This window comes from Manacus vitellinus, unplaced genomic scaffold (genome assembly GCF_001715985.3).
Source record: "Manacus vitellinus isolate BGI_N305 unplaced genomic scaffold, ASM171598v3 scaffold_22_pilon, whole genome shotgun sequence".
Lineage (NCBI taxonomy): Eukaryota > Metazoa > Chordata > Aves > Passeriformes > Pipridae > Manacus > Manacus vitellinus.
Window position 1 is genome coordinate 467,935 of NW_021939632.1, and position 21,264 is coordinate 489,198.

Here is a 21,264-nt window from a genome sequence, read left to right on the forward strand (position 1 = left end):
ATCACATCAGGTGCTGAGCCCGTAGAGCTTGGGCTCAGCTGAGCGGACGGCACGCTTGTTTTTCTTTATTTTTGTCAAAGGGATACTTTCGCTGAGCTGTGGAGTAGTTAGGAACAGCGAAATGCGAAGAGGGAAAGATAAGGAGGATTCCTGGCACGTGTTGGTTATTTGGTTTGGTTTTGTGGTTGGTTCTTTTTTTTTTTTACAGTTATTTTAATATTCTTACTACTATTCATGCTGGGTTGGATGGAGCTTTGAGCAACGTGTGGCAGGGGGTTGGAAAGACATGATCTACAAGATCTCTTCCAGCCCAAAGCATTCTATGATTTTGAACAAAATGTTATCTGTTCCAGGTTTGGCCTTGCAAATACAGTGTTACCAGTGTGAGGAGTTCCAGCTAAATAATGACTGCTCTTCTCCAGAGTTCATCGTGAATTGTACAGTGAATGTTCAAGATATGTGTCAGAAAGAAGTAATGGAAAAAAGTTTTGGTAAGAATTTAATAATTATTATTCTGTTTATTTGCTTTGGATAGCATTTGTTGCTTTTGGTTCCACCCATTCACAGTCTTCAGTTATGGATGAATCTGGTGTTCCCACCTAAAGGGACCAGATTCAATTTCTAATACTTCTGAGTGACTTTGTAACTCAAAGTTAATAATTTTCCTTCAAAACTGGTGTAAAAACTGAAGGATGCAAGCCAAATGTTGATAAAGCTAGTTAATACACAGTCTTATGGGTCTCAGATTTAGTTTTCAGCACTGGAAAATTAATAACAACAAGTTAGTTTAATCTCATTACAGTTAATTACATGGGCTTTTTCCCCAAGAGATGGAAGAGCATTAAATTAGTAATTCCCTCCTTTCTTTTATTTACTCAAGCAATTTATATACTCTGAAGGTTCATCTTAAGGGAAGGAAAGTACAGTCATCTTTTCTTTCATCCATTAAAGAAACCATCAAACAAGAGGGAAAGAGGGATTTAAAAAATACCCAGTAACTTGGGGAAGTTTATGGAGGGAAGAGGAGGGGGTCAGAGGAAGGACTCAAATGGATTCTTTGCTATACCAGTTTTCTAAGTTGTTTGTTTGTTTGTTTTTTCTCTTACTGTAATTAATATTAAAGTTCTCATATTTGGAGATAAATGTGTTCAGGAGGAAACTAGCCATGATTCTGCATCTTGCCTCTGTTGTCTTTTGAGCTGTGGTACAAGTGACTGGGTTTTATTAAGTATCATGGAAGGCATTTGAGATTTAGAGGGAACTGTCAGTGTTGCTCTAGCTTTCTACATGAGTAGAAGGCAAGAACTTTATTAGGGAATGGCAAGGAAGTGTGTTTGTGGGAGTTGGAGCTCATGCAGCCCTCCTACTCCGACTGCAGGCAGCCATGAGGACACCGGGCATTAGAATGGGCATCCAACAGTAACTCACTGGGGAGTCTCAGCCTGGACATGGCCTCTGCAGCAAGCAGTAGTTTAGGGAGCAGGGAACAGGCTGGGACTTCAGAATCTTGATTTAAGGGGAAGCTGCTCTCTGGGATTGCACGTCTTGCAGGTGAGGGCAGTGCTTTAGAGCGTGGAGTTCTCTGATGTAAAGAACTCCTATGCTGTTAATGTAGATCAAGCTATAGCCTGTCCTTTCTCAGCAAGTCCTTTGGGAACAGCAGGATGCCTCTCTACCTACAAATGTGTGCAGCCATCCATCTTGAACAGTAACAATGGTTCTTGGCATCAGCAAACTACTCAGCAGTATCTTCCAAGTGCTTATCAGTCAGCTAGTTCCATGTGCGCTGGCCATTTCAGATCAGCACGTAATGAATCCTAGATAAATAATAACAATTGTTGTTACCCATCAAAAGTAGCTGACAGCGTTTCATCCTGGATAACACCATCTACACTGACTATTGCTGTGAAATACTTAGAACCTCTCCAGCATAGAGAAAAAGCTGTATGTTTAAAGAAAGATTAGTCTCTTTCAAGCTGTATTTTTCTGGGGTATTATATTTCAAGTTTACTTGGAAAGGATAGTGGGGATATGAGATAGTTACGGCTTGCAAGGTCCTTTTAAAGTCTGAGTATCTCTAAATGATTGTTTGAAGGCTTTGCTATCTCCACCCCACAGCTTCTGTAGTACTTCAGTAGGTTGGAATGGATGTTGTGGTGATTTGGAGGGCTGTAGACATAGACAAAAAAGTCAGTTCTCATTTAATTCTTAACAGGTGTTTGGTGTTTGCTGTTTGGAATTTTTTAATACCTTGCCTGATTCCTTCATGTTTTTATTTCAATACAACCTCAGCCTGTATCAACTTCCAGAAACATATCTGTAATCTTCCCTTCAGGTGAGTGTTAGGGTGTTTTCAGCTGAGTAAACCCCTTGCAGATTGAAGTGCAAGTCTTCTGGATAAATCAGCTTGCACACGTGCACTCACAGCCACTTGTGTGCTGCATGAGGAGGGTGGGATAGGTGGTTGTGCATCTCTCCTCAGCCTGGCAGGCAAGGCCAGCGTGACTGTGGTACACTGAAAATATAAACTGGAACAGTTTTAATACATTTTAGACACACATTGATGCATAATTTGCCATTACTCCTATGAAGAAATGGTTTGCAATATAGGAATATGGAGTTCTTAAAACAAACTTCTTGGTGGTTTTTTTTTTCTGTTTCTGCAATTCTGTATTTTCTCTGAGCAGATCCTTGGATTTTTCCTTTAGGAGGTAACTAGCATGCTGTGCATAGCAGGTGCCACTGTTCTATTTAATTTACTTCTATAAATGCAGTTCTTATTAATTTTAAGCTTAGAGATTGAAAATTTCAGCTAGTTAATGAATTGAAATTTTTAACCTATTTCAAACAGTGAAATTTACATTGCAAGCTTAGTTTCTCTGTTATCCTCAGTCAGTTTTAGAGAGGATTGGTTGTAAAACAGATATGACTTAGTTCATCATCCTTTATTGGTTTTTTCCTAATTGATATTTAAATGTGTGCAATATAAATGCCTTACTTTCACAAGTTTCATTTAATAATTCATTCTACTCCTAACAGTACATTTCATAACTCGATTCTTTTGGTTGTTACCTATTACTAGAAACTGAAATGTTTCAAATATTGATTTTAATTTAGAATAGACTTGAGTTCGAGGTTTTTAACCCAGAATATGAAAGATGTGAATTTGCATTTATTTGACAGCACAATCTCATAATTAGAGTTTTTACTCTTGACTAGATACAGTCAAAGCAGTGTAATGTTTGTATTTTAACCCATTTCTGTCCTTAATAAAATATAGTTGTGTCAGTGAGCGAAGTGTTATAAGTTCTCTCAAACCTTATTTAAAAGTTAAATGCAGTATTTTGAGATGAAGTTCATGGTGTGAGTTGATGTAGCCACCCTTCCTGTGCAGTATGCATTAATCTGTGTTTTCTATCAAGGGGGTTGCTGGTTTACATTCTGTGGTGTGTCATACAGTCTCCCAGTGTGTGGCCAGTGACTCTTTTCCTATGTATTTATTAGTGTTCATGGAATTGTGCCGTGGCAGCTCTGTGATTCAGCTTCGTTTCTGTATTAAACTCCCCATAGTAAAAGCAACATGGTGCTGAACTACAACTCTGTGCAGCTTTTCCTATTTATGTTGCAAAAAGTTTCTTATGCCTGATCATAGTTAAAGCATTCCCCTTCAGTTTCTCTAAAATTAGGGTTAGTGCTTTAGATGTCACTGTGTTCTCTCAGAACACTATCTCAATTTCCGGAGAACCAGCTCCAGGTGAGAAATAGCAGCATAGGCATGTTCTTAATCCAGAGCTTAAAAAGTGGCTGTTAGTGTGGCAGCCTCTGATGTAAGCAGCTAAGAATGCAGGTGTTAGTAACTCATATTTTGGATTAGATCATCTGGCATGTTATCTCAGCTGTTTGTAGTGTCTGGTAGGAATTTACTTCATTGCACACCTTAAAGTGAATTGAGAATTGAGTGATACACAAGCATGTATCAGATTAAGTGATTATGTGGAATAGTATAATTCTGCCTCCCCTGTAGACGTGCACTTTGCTGTGGCAGTTTGTATTTCAGTTGCACTTTGGGGATCTGTGAGTGCAGAGAACCAGAGACTTCGTCAAGTAAATGATAAAATTTTCTCACTTTAAGCTGAGTTGTATTTAAAAATTTTGCTAGAGGAAGTTTTATGTTTATGTCAACATACTGTTCCAGTGGGAGATACAGGACAAGATGGTATTTTGCCTGTGATACAGAATCTTACAAACTAGTATTTTAATTAAATCTTAAAAAAATCTTTTCTTCAGGGGGAGGAATGATCAGAATGGAAAGTGGCACTCAAGATGATACCATGTAATTTTCTTATGTCTCAGAAATTAATTGTAAAGGATAAGTTTCTAGCGCATTCTTCAAGTTAATAAGCAGATGTTTGAAAACTGTGTAGCTTAAATGTTTGACAAAGGATCAAAGTTCTTACAATAATTCCATTTGCAGATACTTTGTGGAAATACCCATGGCAGATTTCCTGCTCCCACTTGCCTCTCTCCTTCCTATGGATTTTTAACTTAGAACTATCGGTGTTCCTTCACTTTTAGAATATATGTAGGAACGAATAAATCCCACAGTATATTGGGATCAGATGAAACATCTTGGTGATGTGTAGATGAGTATATAATGTGTATATGCTCATAGAAAACACACTGATAATGGTAATTATCATTACCATTTGCCTTTTACGGAGGGCAAGAGCTATCAGAGTTTAAAGGCTGATCTAAAACCTACTTAAGGCAAAATGCAATTGCAATGTGAATACATCAGAGAAATAAAGCAGGAAGGATGAGACGATCAGCCCAGAGAGGTAGCCAGTCTAAATTTCTTGGAATTCTCTGTAAGTAAACCTGCCCATGTGCATGTTTGGAACAATTGTATTCCAGTGTTTTGGAACCTTGTGTTCTAATGTAGTTATGAATGTACTTTTACTAACTTTTGCTTTTGTAAGGTTAAAAAAAAAAAAAAGAACTACGGTAGCAAGACTAATACTTCAAAATGTCAGGAATTTTTCTTTGCAAGCAAATTTGGAAACAACCTTGTTATTTCTATTAATCTGCAACAACAAACTTTTCTTATTTGTTTGGTGTACAATGGTCCTTTTAATATATTTACATAGGATGTAATCCTGCAGTGTAATTAAAGCAACTGCTGTAATTGTGTGCTTAAAAGTAGTGCATGGGAACAGCATGAGCAAGATCATGATCTCAGGATTGAATTATAATTTTATTTTATCTATTTCTTTGAATTCTTTTCAGTATTTGCTTTCCAGTTGTTTGTTTTATCAGTGTCTACGTTGAGTGATGAGTTGGCCTATGGTAATTTCCCTACCTGTGATTAATACTCAGTTTTGTTGCACTGTGTTGATGCCATGATTGAGTTGCTTTGTATGTGGCTGTTAAGGATTACATAAGCACTTCCTTTTTTCTGTATAGCTCATACTTTTTTCTGTTCATGTATAGCATCCATTAGTACTAGTACTAATTGCATACTGGTATCAAGGGGAAATTGTGCTCTGGTGTACTTTCATTGACAAAATGATTAAAACAGCGAACAAAGTTTAATGTCTTCAGAATCTCTTCAGGCATTAAAGTTTTATAGGTAGTAGCTCAATCCCCTGTATCCATTTAGAAACAGTAAGAAACATCCACTGAGCTGCTGCTGGATTTTTTGTTTTCTTCTACGCTCTCTGTTGTTAAAAGTGTATCAACATAAAATAACTTCTGAATTATTTTTATTCAAAATAAAGCATAATATAATAATGTAAAAATTATTATATTATTTTAAAAGACTTACTACGTATGTGGGTAATTTACACTGCATGCTGAAAACTTGGAGCTGTGGATCTATCACCATTCAGAAGGACTTTTTTTCAGATGCCAGAGCCGTTTGCTTATTGTAAATTTTTTCAAATCTTTGGGTTGCTCAGAAAACTTGCAACCACTTATGCAATGAGCTGACCCAAGTGTGTCAGCTAAGGAGGAATTATGGACAGTAGGTAGTGGGTTGCTGTTCTGGCTTTCTTTCAGTACAGAAAAGCTACAGTGGAGTTAAGTTCAAGCAGTTTATGACTTTCAAGTCATGACAAAAATCCAAGTGCAGAAGTGATGAAGTCTGTATTATTTTAAGGAAGATATGGTATCTGGTCCAGTGAATTTCATTTTTCACAGGACATGGACAATAGCTTTTTGTTATTTTTTTCCTCAGGCTTGTATAAAAGGTATACAAATTAATTTTGTGATGATACAGTGCCCACAGCTGGGTGTCTCTTAAACCCCTTTGAAATTTCCTATTGTATTTTACATGCAGTCTGTTTTTCCAAACTTTCTTGTGACCTGACCCTATCACTTGTCTTAGCTCCCAGTGACCTTATCAAAACATTGGCAAATGAGTTCTAATTAATCCAAAATGGTTTTATTTCTGTTTTTCCATCATAGTCTGGATATTTTTTGAACAGGCTGTAAAACTTTAAGCATGAAAATAGCTAAATATATAAAGGGGGAATGAATTTCCAAAGTTCTGGCGTGCAAGTGTCAACATATGAGGCATTCCATTGAAATTGGTAAGGACACTAATTAAGAATGCAGCAAGACTATTCATGTGTAAAATTATTTATGGGACTTATTGCAAGGGTACAGCATTTTAACATTTGTAAAGACATAAGGGCTATTGCTTCATTTCAGCAAACAAGGATTGCCAAGGAAAATGGTTATATGGGATTCTGAAAATTGAGTCTTAAGTTTACCTCTCTCTCTCGAAGATCAAGTATATTTGGATCTTGATACCCAAGGACATTTAGATCTCGATACCTTTGTATCAGGAAAGAGGAGATGATGGAAGGCTGTGAGCTTCTTTTGTTGGGAAGATTGTACGTTTTAGTGCTTGACTGTAAGTCCACATTAGTGAGCAGAGAAATTAATAAGGGCAGTAGGAAACAAAGGAATTTGATATGCAGGTGAAATTTGAGCTTTGACCTCTCATTTGTAACCTCCCATGGCTTTAAAAAATATTTGACAGTACCACCATTAGCTGCTGTACTTAACTTTCTCAGCCTATGCATTTTTAAGCATTTTAATGCTTTGCTTCAGCTTTGTGATGCTGCAAGCAGTGACAAAGACTACTTTGTGCTGTTTTCTGTTATTAACAATGCTGGTTTGTGTCATATTTCCAGTACCAGAATTAGAAGGCATGACTTACAAAGAGATATCAAGGTAATCTAAACCCTTGTCCTCTGTCAGTCAACAATTGTCCAGCTTTCTTCTGAGCTGATTTAATTTCTGCAAAGTGTCATGTCAGTGAGGGTCAGAAGGAGAGTTAAAAGGCCAGCCTTTCATTGTCAAAAGCTTCCTGTTAGTTCCTGAAAAAGAAGTGCAGCTTTTAAAAAGTGCCAAATGTGTGGAGGATTTGTGACGATATTAAGTTTTCACAGAAAATTGTGATGAGAATATGCTAATTCAACCAGGTAGAGTCTGGCGGGATGTGGGTTCTTTCTGTTTTGTTTTATTTTTTTCTTTTACAGAATTGTATACTCTGCAAGAGCCTAATGACGTGAATATGCTTTTATCTTGTCTACTGAATGCATCAAAGGAGGATCAGGATGAAATAGCTGCAGTCCTAAGACACAAGATTAAAAATCAGGAAGCGCTCGACATAGCTTTGCAATAGATTTCAAGTCACATAATTTCAGTGCCTTTTTTTTTTTTTTAATCTGGAAAACACTGACTGTAGTAGCTTACAATATTTAATTAGCTGCTATTAGCTGTTTATAAGGCAATTAGTAAATTTCATGATAAAATGTCCGACAAGGTGCAAATTATTTAAACCCCTTCTCTCCTCAACTTTCTCTCTGGAGTTCACAAGGACAGGAAGAGTTACTGTAAAATGAAACACAGAGGACATTGTTGGATATGGTTATACTTTACACTCAAACTGTTTGTTTTGGGTTTTTTTAACAATGCATTTACAGTCATAGATGAAAGACTATGTGTTCAGGAATCTTAATTTATCTTTTATACCAGTAAAAACATCGTCTGACTAAAATGGCAGTTGTTTGGGGAAGCACAATGTCAAAAAAAATGATTGATTGCTTTTCAACATTCAGTCACCTTCTAAGATATTTAGGACTTTATTAGATAAAATATTTATAAGCACTTTCTCTAGAAAACTGCAAATCACGATAGGAACTTTGGAGTCTGTCTCTGTATGAGAGGCATAAAACCTAATATGGAAACTAAAAAATATAATTTACAAACCTATTTGTCTGAACCTAATTTTGAGCATTACTGATACAGTAAAATCCAGAAATAGTCACATTTATATTATTTTCCTTAGAAAGGGATGTTTACATGTTGTTCTTGCACTAGTATAAGTTCTCATTTTAGTTTTTGGCAGATGTCACAAAAGAGCTTTTGTAACTCCGACTGGGTGATGCATTTCACTCAAGTGCAGGGTAAAAAAGTGACAGTTTAGGGCAAAAAGAATAAAGGATGAGACATATTATTAAATCATGAAGCATGGTAGATAGCTGGGAATGACCCCATCCTGGCAAAACATGGATAGGCAGAGCAGACATTGTCTATGCACAATAAGAAGGAAAACTTGCAGATTCACAAAATCAGAAAATTGAATGTTTCAGTGATATAAGATGGTTGGAACCACTCAGGATATTAAAATAAAGGGAGTATTGGTTCATAAACACAGTCTTTGACTTGTCTTTATGAGAAACAACATTAAGAGAATACCCAAAACAGGTCACATACAAGTCATGACAATATGCTAATGTGAGAGAGAGGACAAATTTTGGGGGCCTCTCATGGGTTGTGTGTGCTACAATATGAATTGTCCACTGTTGGCCAGTTTTCCACTGCTTGCTTGGAGAAGATGGGCAAGGTTTTAAATACCAAATTTAAAGTTGAATGGAAATTCTGCCAAGGTTCTAAAGGCACACCTCAGACTTGTCTTATCTGCCTTGTTAGCTTTCTCAGTAACTTATCTTAAGATACAGAACTTTTCTACATGCCTGAAGTTACAGCTCTGTGTTTGCCTCCAGCACATGGTCCAGTCTTGAAAAGATGGTTTGTGACTGTTCAAGGAGGCCTCATTGCTGGGTCCTAGTTGGTCACAGACTACTTATTATGCTCCAAAATATTTGATGTTGCAGATCTACTCAGAGTATGTGGAGGGGATTTTGCTAAAGCAGTGTTTGTGGAATGAGTTGCAGACTTACCTTATGTGTGCCTTTGAAGCTGGATATGTACATAATGGTGTAGAAAAAGCTTTCTTTAAAAATGAGGAGTGTCAGTCATAGCCCATAAGGTAGAGAGCATTTCGTGTGGAGTGGGTTGTCACACTTGGAAGAGTTTGTGTTGGGCAAAGGACAATGTCTACTTGACTGAGTCAAGCTTAGAGAGAAGAGTTTAGTGGCCATGAGGCCATAGACTGATCTGGGGTGAAGCAGAGGGCTGCAATTTCCTGCTGAGCTGTACCATTGCAGAAAGCAGCTTCAGAGTAGTGGGGTCATGGGAATGGAAAGGTGACTGTTTTGTTAGAAATTAGGTCACTGGTCTCAGTGGTGATATCCTAGTTGCCTATTTTGGCTTCAGAGACCTTCTGCATATTTTGCTGAAGGACGGTCTTGGGAGTACAGGTGCAAACTGAACTTGCATACTGCTTGGGGTATGGTTGGCTCTTAAAAGTTGGAGAGTCATGCTTACACTGCCTCTTTTTTTGTCTGTACCTGCTAGAACAGAAGAATTAGAGGTGCCTTATAAGGTCCTTTTCAATCAGTAAGAGAAAAAACTTGGATCTTCTGGTGCCTTCTGCATACACATAGTGTAAGAAGTAGGTGTGATGTCACCTTTTTTGGTTGTCCTAGTAACAAGTTAAGCTGTTATTCAAGAGAAATGTACTGGGCTCTGCAGACAGCGTAGATGGAAGAACACTCACTTTTGGATTTGAATAAATTGTAGCTTGAATTGTTTGTTGCTATCAAGACAGAATGCATTTGAAAATGGCCAAAACAGTGCCAACGTGCAGACACACAGGACTAGACTGGATGTAGGTGAGAAAATCAATATTGCAAGCAGAAACTATAGAAAAGCCTTAAGATTTACATCCATCACTTCACTGGAATAAGGCAGAAATAGTAGTTTGGGCCTTGACACTGTCTAAATATGTGACCACTTGTGGGGCAGAGAGAGATGTAACAATAGGCAAGTTGCTTAGTATAGGAATAAATTCTCAATGTCAAATTTAAGCCCAAAACTGCTTTAAAAAAAGCCTTGAAAACAAATGTAGTTGTAGTAGGTACTTGGTGACAGGAGAGGGTGTAGAATATTAGCATGTTATCACACAGCTATTCTAGTTCTGTGTACTTCCCTCTCTTCTTAAAAGTACTTGTACTTGAACTACATCCTTGGCCACCCCCACAAACCTTGAAGCGAAAATGAAGGAAAATCAATTTGTCAGTAGTGGGTACTTCACAGTAAAATATCATTATAGTGCCTACATATATGCATAACCACAATGCTGTTGGGGGGCTGCTGAATCCATGAAAAGGGAAAAATTACTCAGGGCTAATCCATCGAGAGATTGGGCAGTAAATATACTAATTGAGTAGTAGTAAATATAAATTGTGTACTAGTTGTTGAAGGTAGATAGCTGGGAATGACCCCATCCTGGCAAAAGCAGAGTGTAAAACGTAGTCTCCTCACCTAGCCAGCTACTCAGAACAATCTGAGATAGAAGAAAAGCTTCCAGAAAGATTTGCGATTATTTTTCTGGGTGATATGTTAATGAATGTACCAAGCTGATTGTTCAAGCAAGAATACCTGGTAATTAGCAGTTATGTCTGTGGTATGAGTCTTATGAGGCAGATAACCACTTTGAAGAACTGTCTGCAGTTCAACCTGCTGGTGGCAAATGATTCAGGAAGATCTCGGGAATCGTTTTGGAATGGTTCAGCAGTACAATAATCCACTGCAAAGGAGGAGTTTGAGGAGACATCTCTAGATATAATCCAGAAAGGATGCTGCTGTCCCATCTGAACTTGGGTTGAGCTGCAGTTACTGGGGTCCATTAACCTGTTTGCTGGAGCAAGGAGATTGTGTCCCTGCCATCAAACCACAGAAGTCAGTTATACTAATTTATATCCTACCACAATTAATCTGGAATCGCTATATGATAGGAACGAGGTTTAAGAATAAGTGAAGTTCACAGCTCAATTGTTTTAAAAATGTCACTCCTGTAGTGCTAACATTATCTCTTTTTTCCATCAACCTCTGTCTGTTTGCATTTGTAACTTGCTGTAAGGATACAGCAGAACAAGAGAAACAGCAGAGCTTTTCTATGCTGATCAAGTTTGTTTCATATCCGATGCTTCCTAAAAAAACACTTAGTGTGATAGCAGCTGATTTTTAAGATCAAAAGAATCTATTAGTACTTAAAGACAAAATTTTGGATGGAAGGGCATGTCATTAGCCAAGGAGCTATTGAAAAGCTGATAGAAATACTAACTTTTTTATTTATGTAAAAAATCATGTTACAATTCAGATTAGAGCTGGGAATGGGGATAAAGACTCATTTGGGACTGTAATTTCCTATTGTAAGACACATTTACAGAAAAGCCACAGGAGAAGCATTACAATTTTTTTGCTGTTAGTTAGATTATTCTCTTTGTTTGGGTGTGAATGTGGTTCATCTGTTCATGAAACTTTGAGAAATAAAATTTCAGTCTGTACAGGAATACTGTGTTTTGACTTCAAAAGATGCTCAGGATTTTTCTGTGGAATTGATCCTGGAGAACAGAGCTGTTGTAAACACATGGAGTTAAGCTGCAGGACTTTAATTTTTTGGAGTAGAGGTTTCCTGGAGTTGCCTGGTGAAAGCCATGCCTCAGAGGGCATCATCTAATTGTTCACAGCTCTGAACAATTCTAATCTCCTAATCTATGGAAGAAGTGCAAAGTGTGATATTTCAGGGACCCAAACTAATAAATCACTTATTGGTTCAAATTGTGAACAGGACTTAGCAGGAAACCTGTGAAAAGGAAATGGCAGGAAGAGAGTGATCTATAAAATGACAGGAATAGGAAATATGCCAGTGTCAAAAGCTTTTTGGAGGCTTGGTCTTTGAGGGGAAAGTCAAATTCACTGCTGTTGATATGGAAGACTGAGGAATGATAGCTGGCTGTAGTTACAGAGAAATAATATGTGATGGGGAGATGTGGGATTAGCGAACAGAGGACAATCACTGTGCCTAGTTTCACTGAATACAGGATTCCTTTCTCAAGAGGAAGGGGGAAGGAAAAAAGTTAATTGTAGACATGGGAAGGGTCATATATGCCTTGGCTCTGGCAATACTGCAGGAGGAACGTGGAAAAGTACCAGGTCCTTGTGGGGAACATCAGCTGAGATTTTGGCATTGTAAAGCCAACCAGTGGCAGCACCGTTGAGGCTTCTTGACAAGAGTGGTTTGTCAACAGAGACAGGGCTCCCTTCTTTTTGCAAACTGTAGTAATAAAGATTACTGTAGTGCTGCTTGATCTGTGTGCCTTTGCTGTTACAGCGAGAACAGCCTGTAGCTCCACTTCCTCCTTGAGAAAAGGCTCTACCTGCTGTGTTGATTGATTGAAGCTCACTGAAGACAGAGGAAGATTTAACACTCACTTGAGGGCTTCTCTTCATAAGTTTAACAAGATAGATAGCCTCAAAACATGTTTCAGGGTTGAGATTTGCAGAGGGAGAACACAAAATAAGGAAACCCTTGCATTGTTGGGATGGCAGCAGTGTGTGACAGTATAAAAGAATTGCTTTAATTAAAAGTTTCTGAAGACAGGAAATCCTTCTTTCTGAGCACAACCCAAACAAACAGTGTTCTACCTGCAGCCTTCAGTAGTGCAGTGCCCATTGCCACTGCAGAGGTATCCACTGGATCATGAAGGTGCTGTAGTGTTTGTTTCCAAAGTCCCTGGGGACTGAACAGGTACCTGCAGGTATTGCATGTTCGGTACCTATGGGTCATATTCCTGCTTCACTCCCTCCAAAAAAATGTCTCCATCATTGTGGGTTTGAAAACATTCTGGGACTATGATACAGGATGGAGAAGCACCATTCTTCAAGAGAATCCTGTTCCCATGCTCTTCAGGAGGAAAAAAAACCCAACTTTCTGAGAATCCCATGTTCAAAAGGAACAGTGATTTTTATTCTTGGAAATATTTAGCTCTCCTTGTAACTGCAAGGCAATATGAGCAAACCTCCATTATCTATTTCTGTTATGTGTCTGTTTTTCTAAGACACAATTTCTACTGTATCAGTTGCAGGAGAATATTAGAGTAATGAGTGGTGGAACTGCCATAACAATTTTCCACTGCAGCTTGAGAAAACACAACTGTGTATTTTAAAGCCTTTAAAAACCATGTTCAAATAACAGCTGTGTACATTAGAATGTATTTTTTTCAGTTAAAAACAATTTGAGAAATTATAAATTAGATTATTAATTAAAATTAATTTAAATTACATTAAAAAAGAGAAGACTTTCAATTCAGACAAGACATTCCTATAGAAATGGAAATTTTTGTTGTTGAGGTTATTAAACTTCAAAGACAAGAAGGAACTGAGATTACCTGGAAGAGCACTTATAGTTTTTCTTTTAAAAAAAAATTAAAGAGGAAGGGGAGAGGATGAAAGTTTTGCTGATATTCATTCTCCTTTTACTCTTGGTTTCTTGTCTGTGTGTGGTGAAGGAACAAGAAAAGGAAAAAAAAACACTCAAAAGACAAATTAACAGCATAGAAAGCTGTAATTACTTAGACACCTTAATTCAGACTTGTTCAGCAATAGAAACAAAACTAATTTTCTCAGTAATTGCATTTCAGTTATTCAGACAGTTTATTCTGAAAGATGAAAAATTCCAGTTATAAAATGCATCATTTGATATACATTATGTAAATCAGGTCTGTAATATTTTTGGTTCCAACCAGAATCAAACTAGAGAAATCCAAAGCAGAGTGACTGTGCTGCTCCTGCAGCGCAGAGTTGTTGGTCGTGTCACCACTGAGGTGTCTGCCTTAATCACCAGCACTGCTTTGGGAATGTAAACTGGTTTTACGACAGTTTTCAAGCATGAACCCTGTTGTAAAGCAAAACCATGTTCACATCAAACTAAGTAACCTTTGTTCTGTGTCACAGGAATCATGTACCGCAAGTCCTGCGCGTCTTCAGCCGCGTGTCTGATCGCCTCTGCTGGGTACCAGTCCTTCTGTTCTCCAGGGAAGGTGAACTCTGTTTGCATCAGCTGTTGCAACACTCCGCTCTGCAATGGACCCCGGCCGAAAAAGAGGGGGAATTCTGGTGTGGTGCCAAGGGCACAAGTGATGACCACTGTTCTGCTTCTTAAATTTACTCTGTTGTTTTTGTATTGCTAAACTTCAAGCAAGTTTGGTGGTTTGTTTTTTGGTTTTTTTTTGCCCCGACACAATTCATTCTGTCTCCTCCTTTCTTCAAAGACACTGCAATTATTTTCTGTTTGTTTCCAAATCCCTGTCAACAGCGAGGGAAGTTCAGTGGTTGTGTGGAGAGAGGGGCTGATATTTTTGGCAGCTAATGAGTTCAGTTAGCAGATTGAATTTCCAGTGTGCACTTAAAAATCCCAGCAGGATACAGAACTCCTGCTCTTTTTGCATAACTGGAAACAAACCCATCTGTGTTATTCCTTTTGAGATGTAGTCACTTTCCTGGGTCATTTTAATTTCCGTGTTTTTTTAAGTTCATTGCTAATCATTAACTTTGCCTTATGAAGTCATACTTGATGTTCACAAAGGCCGTTCTGTGCGTCTGGACCATGCTCTGAGCTAGTCTCGAGGGGCACTGCTTCCAGGCTGGGCTCTGGTGATTCAGGACCTGGCTTCTGTGGACTGCAGTCAGGCGTGGGCTCCTTCTGGAAGGTGCTTAGGAAAACTTTGGTGTTGCCCTTGGTGGAAGAACTGCGCCTCGACGACATGAAGAGCAGCGGGCGTAGGGACCGGCTGCTCCGCGCTCTGGAGCTCTGGTTGGCTCTGAGGAACTTCTCCCTGTTGGCGTGTTGGATGGTCAGGTGGCAGCGCAGGATCTGCAGGAACACGCTGCGGAACTGCTGCGAGGAGATGTTGTACAGGAGGGGGTTCACCACCGAGCTGAGGTAGAAGAAGATGTCAGCGATGGGAAGGAGGGTGATGTACACTCTGAAGTAGGGTACAGTCCAGTCCTGCTTCGGTTTAGCAGCTGCCATGATCCTTCTCACCTGGTTTGGCATCCAGCATATCGCCAGAGTAGCAATGATCAGCCCTGCAAGCAGAAAGAGGAAGAAAGAGGTGTGCATACATGGGGGAAAACACATAAAATACTATCAGTTCTGCACTTACTTGTTAGGAAATAGTACCAATTTTTCAGTGTTTGCTTGACAGCTTTTTCTGCCAGTAGCACTTTTTTGTTTGTTATTTTTAATAACTGTTACAGGGTCATTGCAGCACATGCTCTGACAAAAGGCCACATAGTGCTTGGGTAGTGTTTCTTTGTACCTGTTGTCATTTTTTAGTTTTCAAAGTGTTCATTCTCTGATCATCTGTATCTTTGAAAAGAATGTATTTTATTTTGGTTTTTGGTCTTACATTTCTTATGTCTTTCCCTTTACTTTGAAAAACAAACAAAATAAATAGAACTTATAGCCATATTAGATCAGGCAATACCCAGAAGAGATCAGATTCTTGTTTGTACTTTACAAAAAAGAAAATGTATGCATAATAATATATTTCGTGTTATTTTTGGTAGATTTCCTCTTACAGAAGCTATTTTTAAGTAAAATGTGTATGGATCTTTTTATGGTAATTAAGATATGTTGGGCTTTCTTAAAAATCAAATTCCAGTGGAATTAAATGATGAATGTAAATGAGAAAAACCCAAACCTAGTCATGAAATTGTAAGCAGTTTCAGATTATAAATTATGCTTAAAAATGTGATATTGGACCATTTTGTATTTATATGTAAATATAAATACATGTTGCTGCATCACTAATGGCATTAAAAAGAGGGTGACTGAAGTGCTGGGTGTCTTAAAAGTTCTGCCTGTGTGGAGCGGTGTTCAGTAGGGTGCAGTGGTGGTGCCATCATCAGAGCAGCAGCCCTGCAGAAACACATCAGTGACTTGAGCTGGCTGTTCCCAGGCGGGAGACGGAGCAGGGACAAGACACCTGGATCCTCAATGGCATCCTCACTGCTGGTGTGTGTCAGTACTGGAAATCCTGACACCTTACAGGAGATACCAGGTACAAAGTAATTCCTCTCACTGCACCCCCACTACCGGCACACAATGCAGCCACCAGTTTACTGTCCCCACTTTGTTTTTCCCTTTGCAGGAAACGTGCCTTACAGGAACACTTGGAGGGAGCAGAAGGTACAGGCTGGCTCCTTCCCTGCTGCAGGCACACAGAACAGCAGGGAGTATCCTGATGGGATAGTTCTTACTTGCGCAGACTTGTGTTACATTGCTAATCTCATCCAATGTCTGACCTCTGCTCTCAACAGCAGCACAGAAGCATTTTAATTCTTACCCGTCTAGACTGAGTCAGATTGCCCCCACTGAACAGGTCACTGTTGGAATGCCGTTCTGAAATAGCACACACTGACTTTTGAAGCCAGGAAAATGATACTTCTCTAGTGGGAAGATATGAATGTAGCAGAGAAGGGAGATAGAAAAGAGAAGAAAGATTTTTCACAACTTTGAAACTGCTAGAGCTTCATCAGAGTATGTCCTAAGATCTCTCCACCACCACCCCCAAGCAAAGAAAAGGTATGAAACGCCTTTTAAAAAAAAAAATTGCTAATGAAAGCAATGATTACTTCAACAAATTTATTATCTCCCTGAATGAGCTACTCAATAAAAGTTTTCCTTTTGATCCCTTGCTTCTGTAATCACCTAATGGTACAATAACTTTGGTGGGACGGGGCAGGAGTGCATCTTAAACTACAACACTGGATTAAGAGCCCCAAAGGGCTGTTGTTGGCAGGCCAGTGGTAAATGTGTTACCTTTGCCATTTTCTGTTCTTTGCCTATGAGAACTCTCCTCAGCCACTGTTTCTTTACTCTCATTTCCACACAACCCTCTCCCTGCCCCTTTGCTTGCTCTTCCCCTGCTGCCTTGCCTCACTTTTCAGTACCTGTTGTGTCTCTGTCAAAGGTTGATCTGAATTTTGTATTAGTCCTGCAAATTTTGTAGCCTTCAGTGCTTCTTCCCTGCTGTCAGCATAATAAATATGGGGTAGCAGTCTTGGCGCAGACAAACAGAAAATAATGCCCCCTGAGCAATGACTTGTGATGGGCCTTATAAAAAGGCAGCAAAAGGATTCTTCTGCTCCCATGGGGCTTTTTCTCTGGTGCAACTTAAATGCCAAGTTCACAAACCCACGTCTGCAGACTTCTTGTCAAATTTTACCAGATGATCTCTTTCAAGGGAAGTGAAAATAAGCTGTATTGTGTCATTTTTTTTGTTGTTGTTGTTCTTGGTTAGAAACAGGATACTTCATCATGCTGATTAATAGTTTCCTAAATTATGAATGCTGCTGTGAAAAAACTGTGAGCAAACAATGAGTACATTCAGTTTTAAAGCTCAACTGCAGTCTCTGAGATGTCTGATTTTTTGCTTGTATCTGAATTCTTTGCCGTTGACCTTTCTTTTTAATTCAAACTGCCAAGTGCTTAAGATGCCATGTTATATTTTTCAGACACTTTTGTTCTGAAAAACTGAATATTTGTTAGGGTTTACAGCAGGTGAAAAATTAGCTGCTTGTGCCCTTGCACAGTGTGGTGATGTCAGTCTTTTGGGGGATGGGAGGAGATGTCTGCAAAACAGTTGTTTTCCAGGGATGACTAATTGTCCATTTTTACACTTTGAAAACATGCTTGTTGACTCAAAGGAGGTGCACCATGTAAATAAACATGCTGAGTGACTCACAATATTTTCTCCACTGTTCACACTTAACATGGCAGTATGGAGTAAACTGAAGCACATCAGAAGAGCACCTCAGGAAGGCTCTATGTTCAGTGCTGCTGCCGCCGTCAGTCCAAACTTGGACAGAGGCTCCGGGAGTTTGTGTTGTACTGTAATGTGCCAAAGATGCTTAAATAGTCTTAATCAGCTTGAATGCAAACCAGACTGCATCTTACACCAGTACTGATGCATTCTCACTTGAGCCTGCCACCTGCTAGGAATTATTCTTCACATTTATCTCATATCCAACTTTGCCTTCTACTCCATATTAAAGGGAAAAAAATTAGTAGCTCTGGGGTTTTTTCCCCCCCCATTTTCCTGACTACTGCACTAAGTGCCACACTTGATGAAAGAAGAGATTTATCTCCCACGGAATAATGATGTTTATAAACAAAGTAACGCTGTGGTTCTGCAATCTCCATTACTGGTGCTTGAAATTTCCAACACACATTTGAATCATTCCAGTTTAATCATCAGAAGTGCATTAGACAATGCCAACAGAAGCCAGGAGCCCTTGTGTTATCTATTGACTATGAGTACATCTCAACCTTTAAGTAAGGGTGGGAGCTTACAATTCATTTAACATTGTTGTAGGTATTTCAAGGTAACAACCAAAAAACCAAGACATGAAAAGACCCTTGACTAAAACCAATTTAAAAAGCTAAACCATAAAACAGCCATAAAATAGTTTACCCAAAATAGGAATGACCACATTCAAGTACGATTTTAATCTGTAAAAACCCACCCCAAACCTCTAAAAATAAAGCATGCAAGTTTAACAATGCTTTAAATTTAGGAATCATTATTCTAACTTCCCAAAAGTCAATCTCAGAGTATTAATTCTTAATATGTGACAAAGGATCATTTATGTAGTAAAATAAACGTAGTGTTTAAGTGCCAGTAATATAAATATGCATTGCTGGCAGAGAATAGGAGTTTGGCAGTCATCTGTCCCTTAGCAATACTTTTTTATTACTCAGAACATTCCTCTGGGCCATAGGGGACTGAATTAAATTCATTATGAACTTTATTGGGAAGGATTTTAAATACATGCTTATGTCTGGTAGAGTAGAGAGGGCTTCCTTCTCCACCCTTCCAGGTTTTCCTTGTTCTTCTATTGAATAGGTTTTTGTCTTTTTTTTTTTTCCTGCACCTGACCACTTAAATCTGTCTTCTTTTATAATCCAGTGTTTTGTCTCTATCTTGGCTACTGCCAGCCATCCCACAAAACCTGAAATTGTCTACAACATTACAGTTGTCACCAAACAACACCAACAACAGGTTTCTTTGGCTGCTGCAGCCCATTAACGGAGGCAGTGGTTGCAGTGACCTCAGGTACACACTCCTTTGCCTGTGACACTTAACCCTGACTGCCCTGGTGCATCAAGGTCTGCCGGACTCTGCTGCTCTCGTAATTAGCCCAAAGCAGTGTTAGACCTCAAACTTTGCATCTCTGTGATTTAATTAATGACACAAAGCCTGGTTCTCAACATCTGCTTGTAAACTGACATTTAAATGGCAACTGTCAGTGGAATATAAGCATATGGTTACTGAGCTGTGAGTCAAGTTCAGGCAGCGATGCAGTTGGTTCAGAGGGAGACTTTTTTTAGCGCTCGCTTCTCATCTGCGTATTTGGCCCAACTACACACAAAGGCATAACGTGCCCTGTGCCTCCATCACAAAGTCTTCCAACAGGCATGGCTCCCAAAAGAGGAAAAGACTGAGACCACCCCTCAATATTAAGTTTACCGTCATAAAACAATACTAATCATGAGGAAATCATTTGGTTCCTATTGGATTCTGCTACAAATGGCTTTGAAAACATGAGCAAAGATACCTTCTTGCAAATCAGGCTCTTGGTGGTCTTAATATAAACCACTGCTAATTTGGGAGAGCAAAAAAAGCAAAGACTCTAGTACTAATTAAGAAGGTTACCTCCAGGAGATGGGGTTTTGGCCTGTATTTATATTACATTTATTATTTTAACCAGGACAAAAATCTTGCTTTTTATTAGAAATAAGGATGTAAGGCAGTAGCTTATTGCCTTTATAGCTTCTAAGAAGAGTCAAGCCACCAAACCCAGTCTTCAGTCACTGAGATGACCTTCCCAACTGCAGATCAATGCAGTGCTGTCTTCCAGCATCTGCAGCTGCTCTGTGCCCCCGCTGCTGCAGTTCTCTGCATGTGAGGAGTCAGCTGCCATATGCTTATTGTCTCCTGACAATTGTCATTGAAATGTCAGTTTACAAACAGCTGTTACTTTCATTGCTGCAAGTCTGACTTTTAAGTGCAGCAAAGAAATGATGAGCAGAATGATACTGAATGGCTGCTGCACTGCCTCAGAGTGCTAAACTGAGGAAGGCTGGAGCATCTCAAGGAGGGACTATCTGCTCTGTTCTCCAGACTCAAGGATCTCCTACTGGTTCTTCTTCTGACAGGTAAGAGTTTGGAGCATTTTCTCTGGTCTGTTAGCAGCTGGGTAGAATTTCAAGTCCAACCTTGCGGCTTTTAACAGCTCCTGGTGAGTATCTGGTGTTCAGCCACTGTCCAGATCAAGTGACTCAAACCCCTCTTTGTCTCTGCCCAACAGCAATGAGCTGTTGATCAGCAGAAGGGTGTGCAGAGAGTGGGAGAGGGGAACACACCTTTTGCTACTGCTCCCAGTCTGGTCATTGCCTACCCCGTCATCTCCCTTTTGTTTAAGGTCAAGTGGTTTAAAAGCAAGATCCACTGAGCAATAGCATGTCTGTTCAAGGCTTCTGTGGAACTTGCAGTGTTTCTGCCTACCTGCCAGATCTGTATCTGCATGTAAAAGGGTCCCTGTAACATAACTCATGTGCTAAAAGGCCTCTGTATATCCCAAATCAGTCTTGTAACATTCAGTGCCATCATGCCGGCATCCTTTTAGTGCAGTCTGTCCTGATCATCTGTCAAGGAAACCTCTGTCTTGTTCTCTAAGATCTAGAATTAGGATAAAAAGGCAATGGGACAGATTAGAGGAATAATCCTTCAGACACAGTGAAGTGGCCACACTCTGCTTGCCCACACACAAATGCAAAAGGCCCCAACAGGACTGTGCTCCCTACAGTATCAGAGAGCCCACAAATCCACTTCCAGCTGGCACACAGACACAGAATGCCACACAACATGCAGGCATGAGATAAGCTTACCAAAGGTTCCCAACAGATCTGTGTGTGTCCCCCTGTTCAGCACTAGC

The 21,264-nt window shown here is 39.3% G+C and overlaps 2 protein-coding genes across 2 annotated transcripts in view; one reads left to right on the forward strand and one right to left on the reverse strand.

The window, feature by feature from the left end:
* Window positions 1-322: 322 nt before the first annotated feature.
* On the forward strand, window positions 323-14,967 carry LYPD1 (LY6/PLAUR domain containing 1). Its single transcript, XM_008923048.3, has 2 exons — window positions 323-491; window positions 14,215-14,967. The coding sequence occupies exons 1-2, from the start codon at window positions 323-325 to the stop codon at window positions 14,448-14,450; spliced, it is 405 nt and encodes a 134-aa protein (XP_008921296.2). The 3' UTR covers window positions 14,451-14,967.
* Window positions 13,944-21,264, reverse strand: part of GPR39 (G protein-coupled receptor 39) — a 79,135-nt gene continuing 71,814 nt past the window's right edge. The window contains exon 2 of the mRNA XM_008922958.3: window positions 13,944-15,348. Within this exon, the coding sequence (XP_008921206.1) occupies window positions 14,825-15,348 (524 nt within the window). The 3' untranslated portion in view covers window positions 13,944-14,824. The remainder of the gene's footprint in view (window positions 15,349-21,264) is intronic.

Bases quoted from the DNA above. Each gene is read 5' to 3' on its own strand.
- LYPD1 (XM_008923048.3), top strand. From the start codon at position 323: ATGATTTTGAACAAAATGTTATCTGTTCCAGGTTTGGCCTTGCAAATA. The intron at 492-14,214 runs GTAAGAATTTAA...TCTGTGTCACAG, and splicing joins AGTAATGGAAAAAAGTTTTG to GAATCATGTACCGCAAGTCC.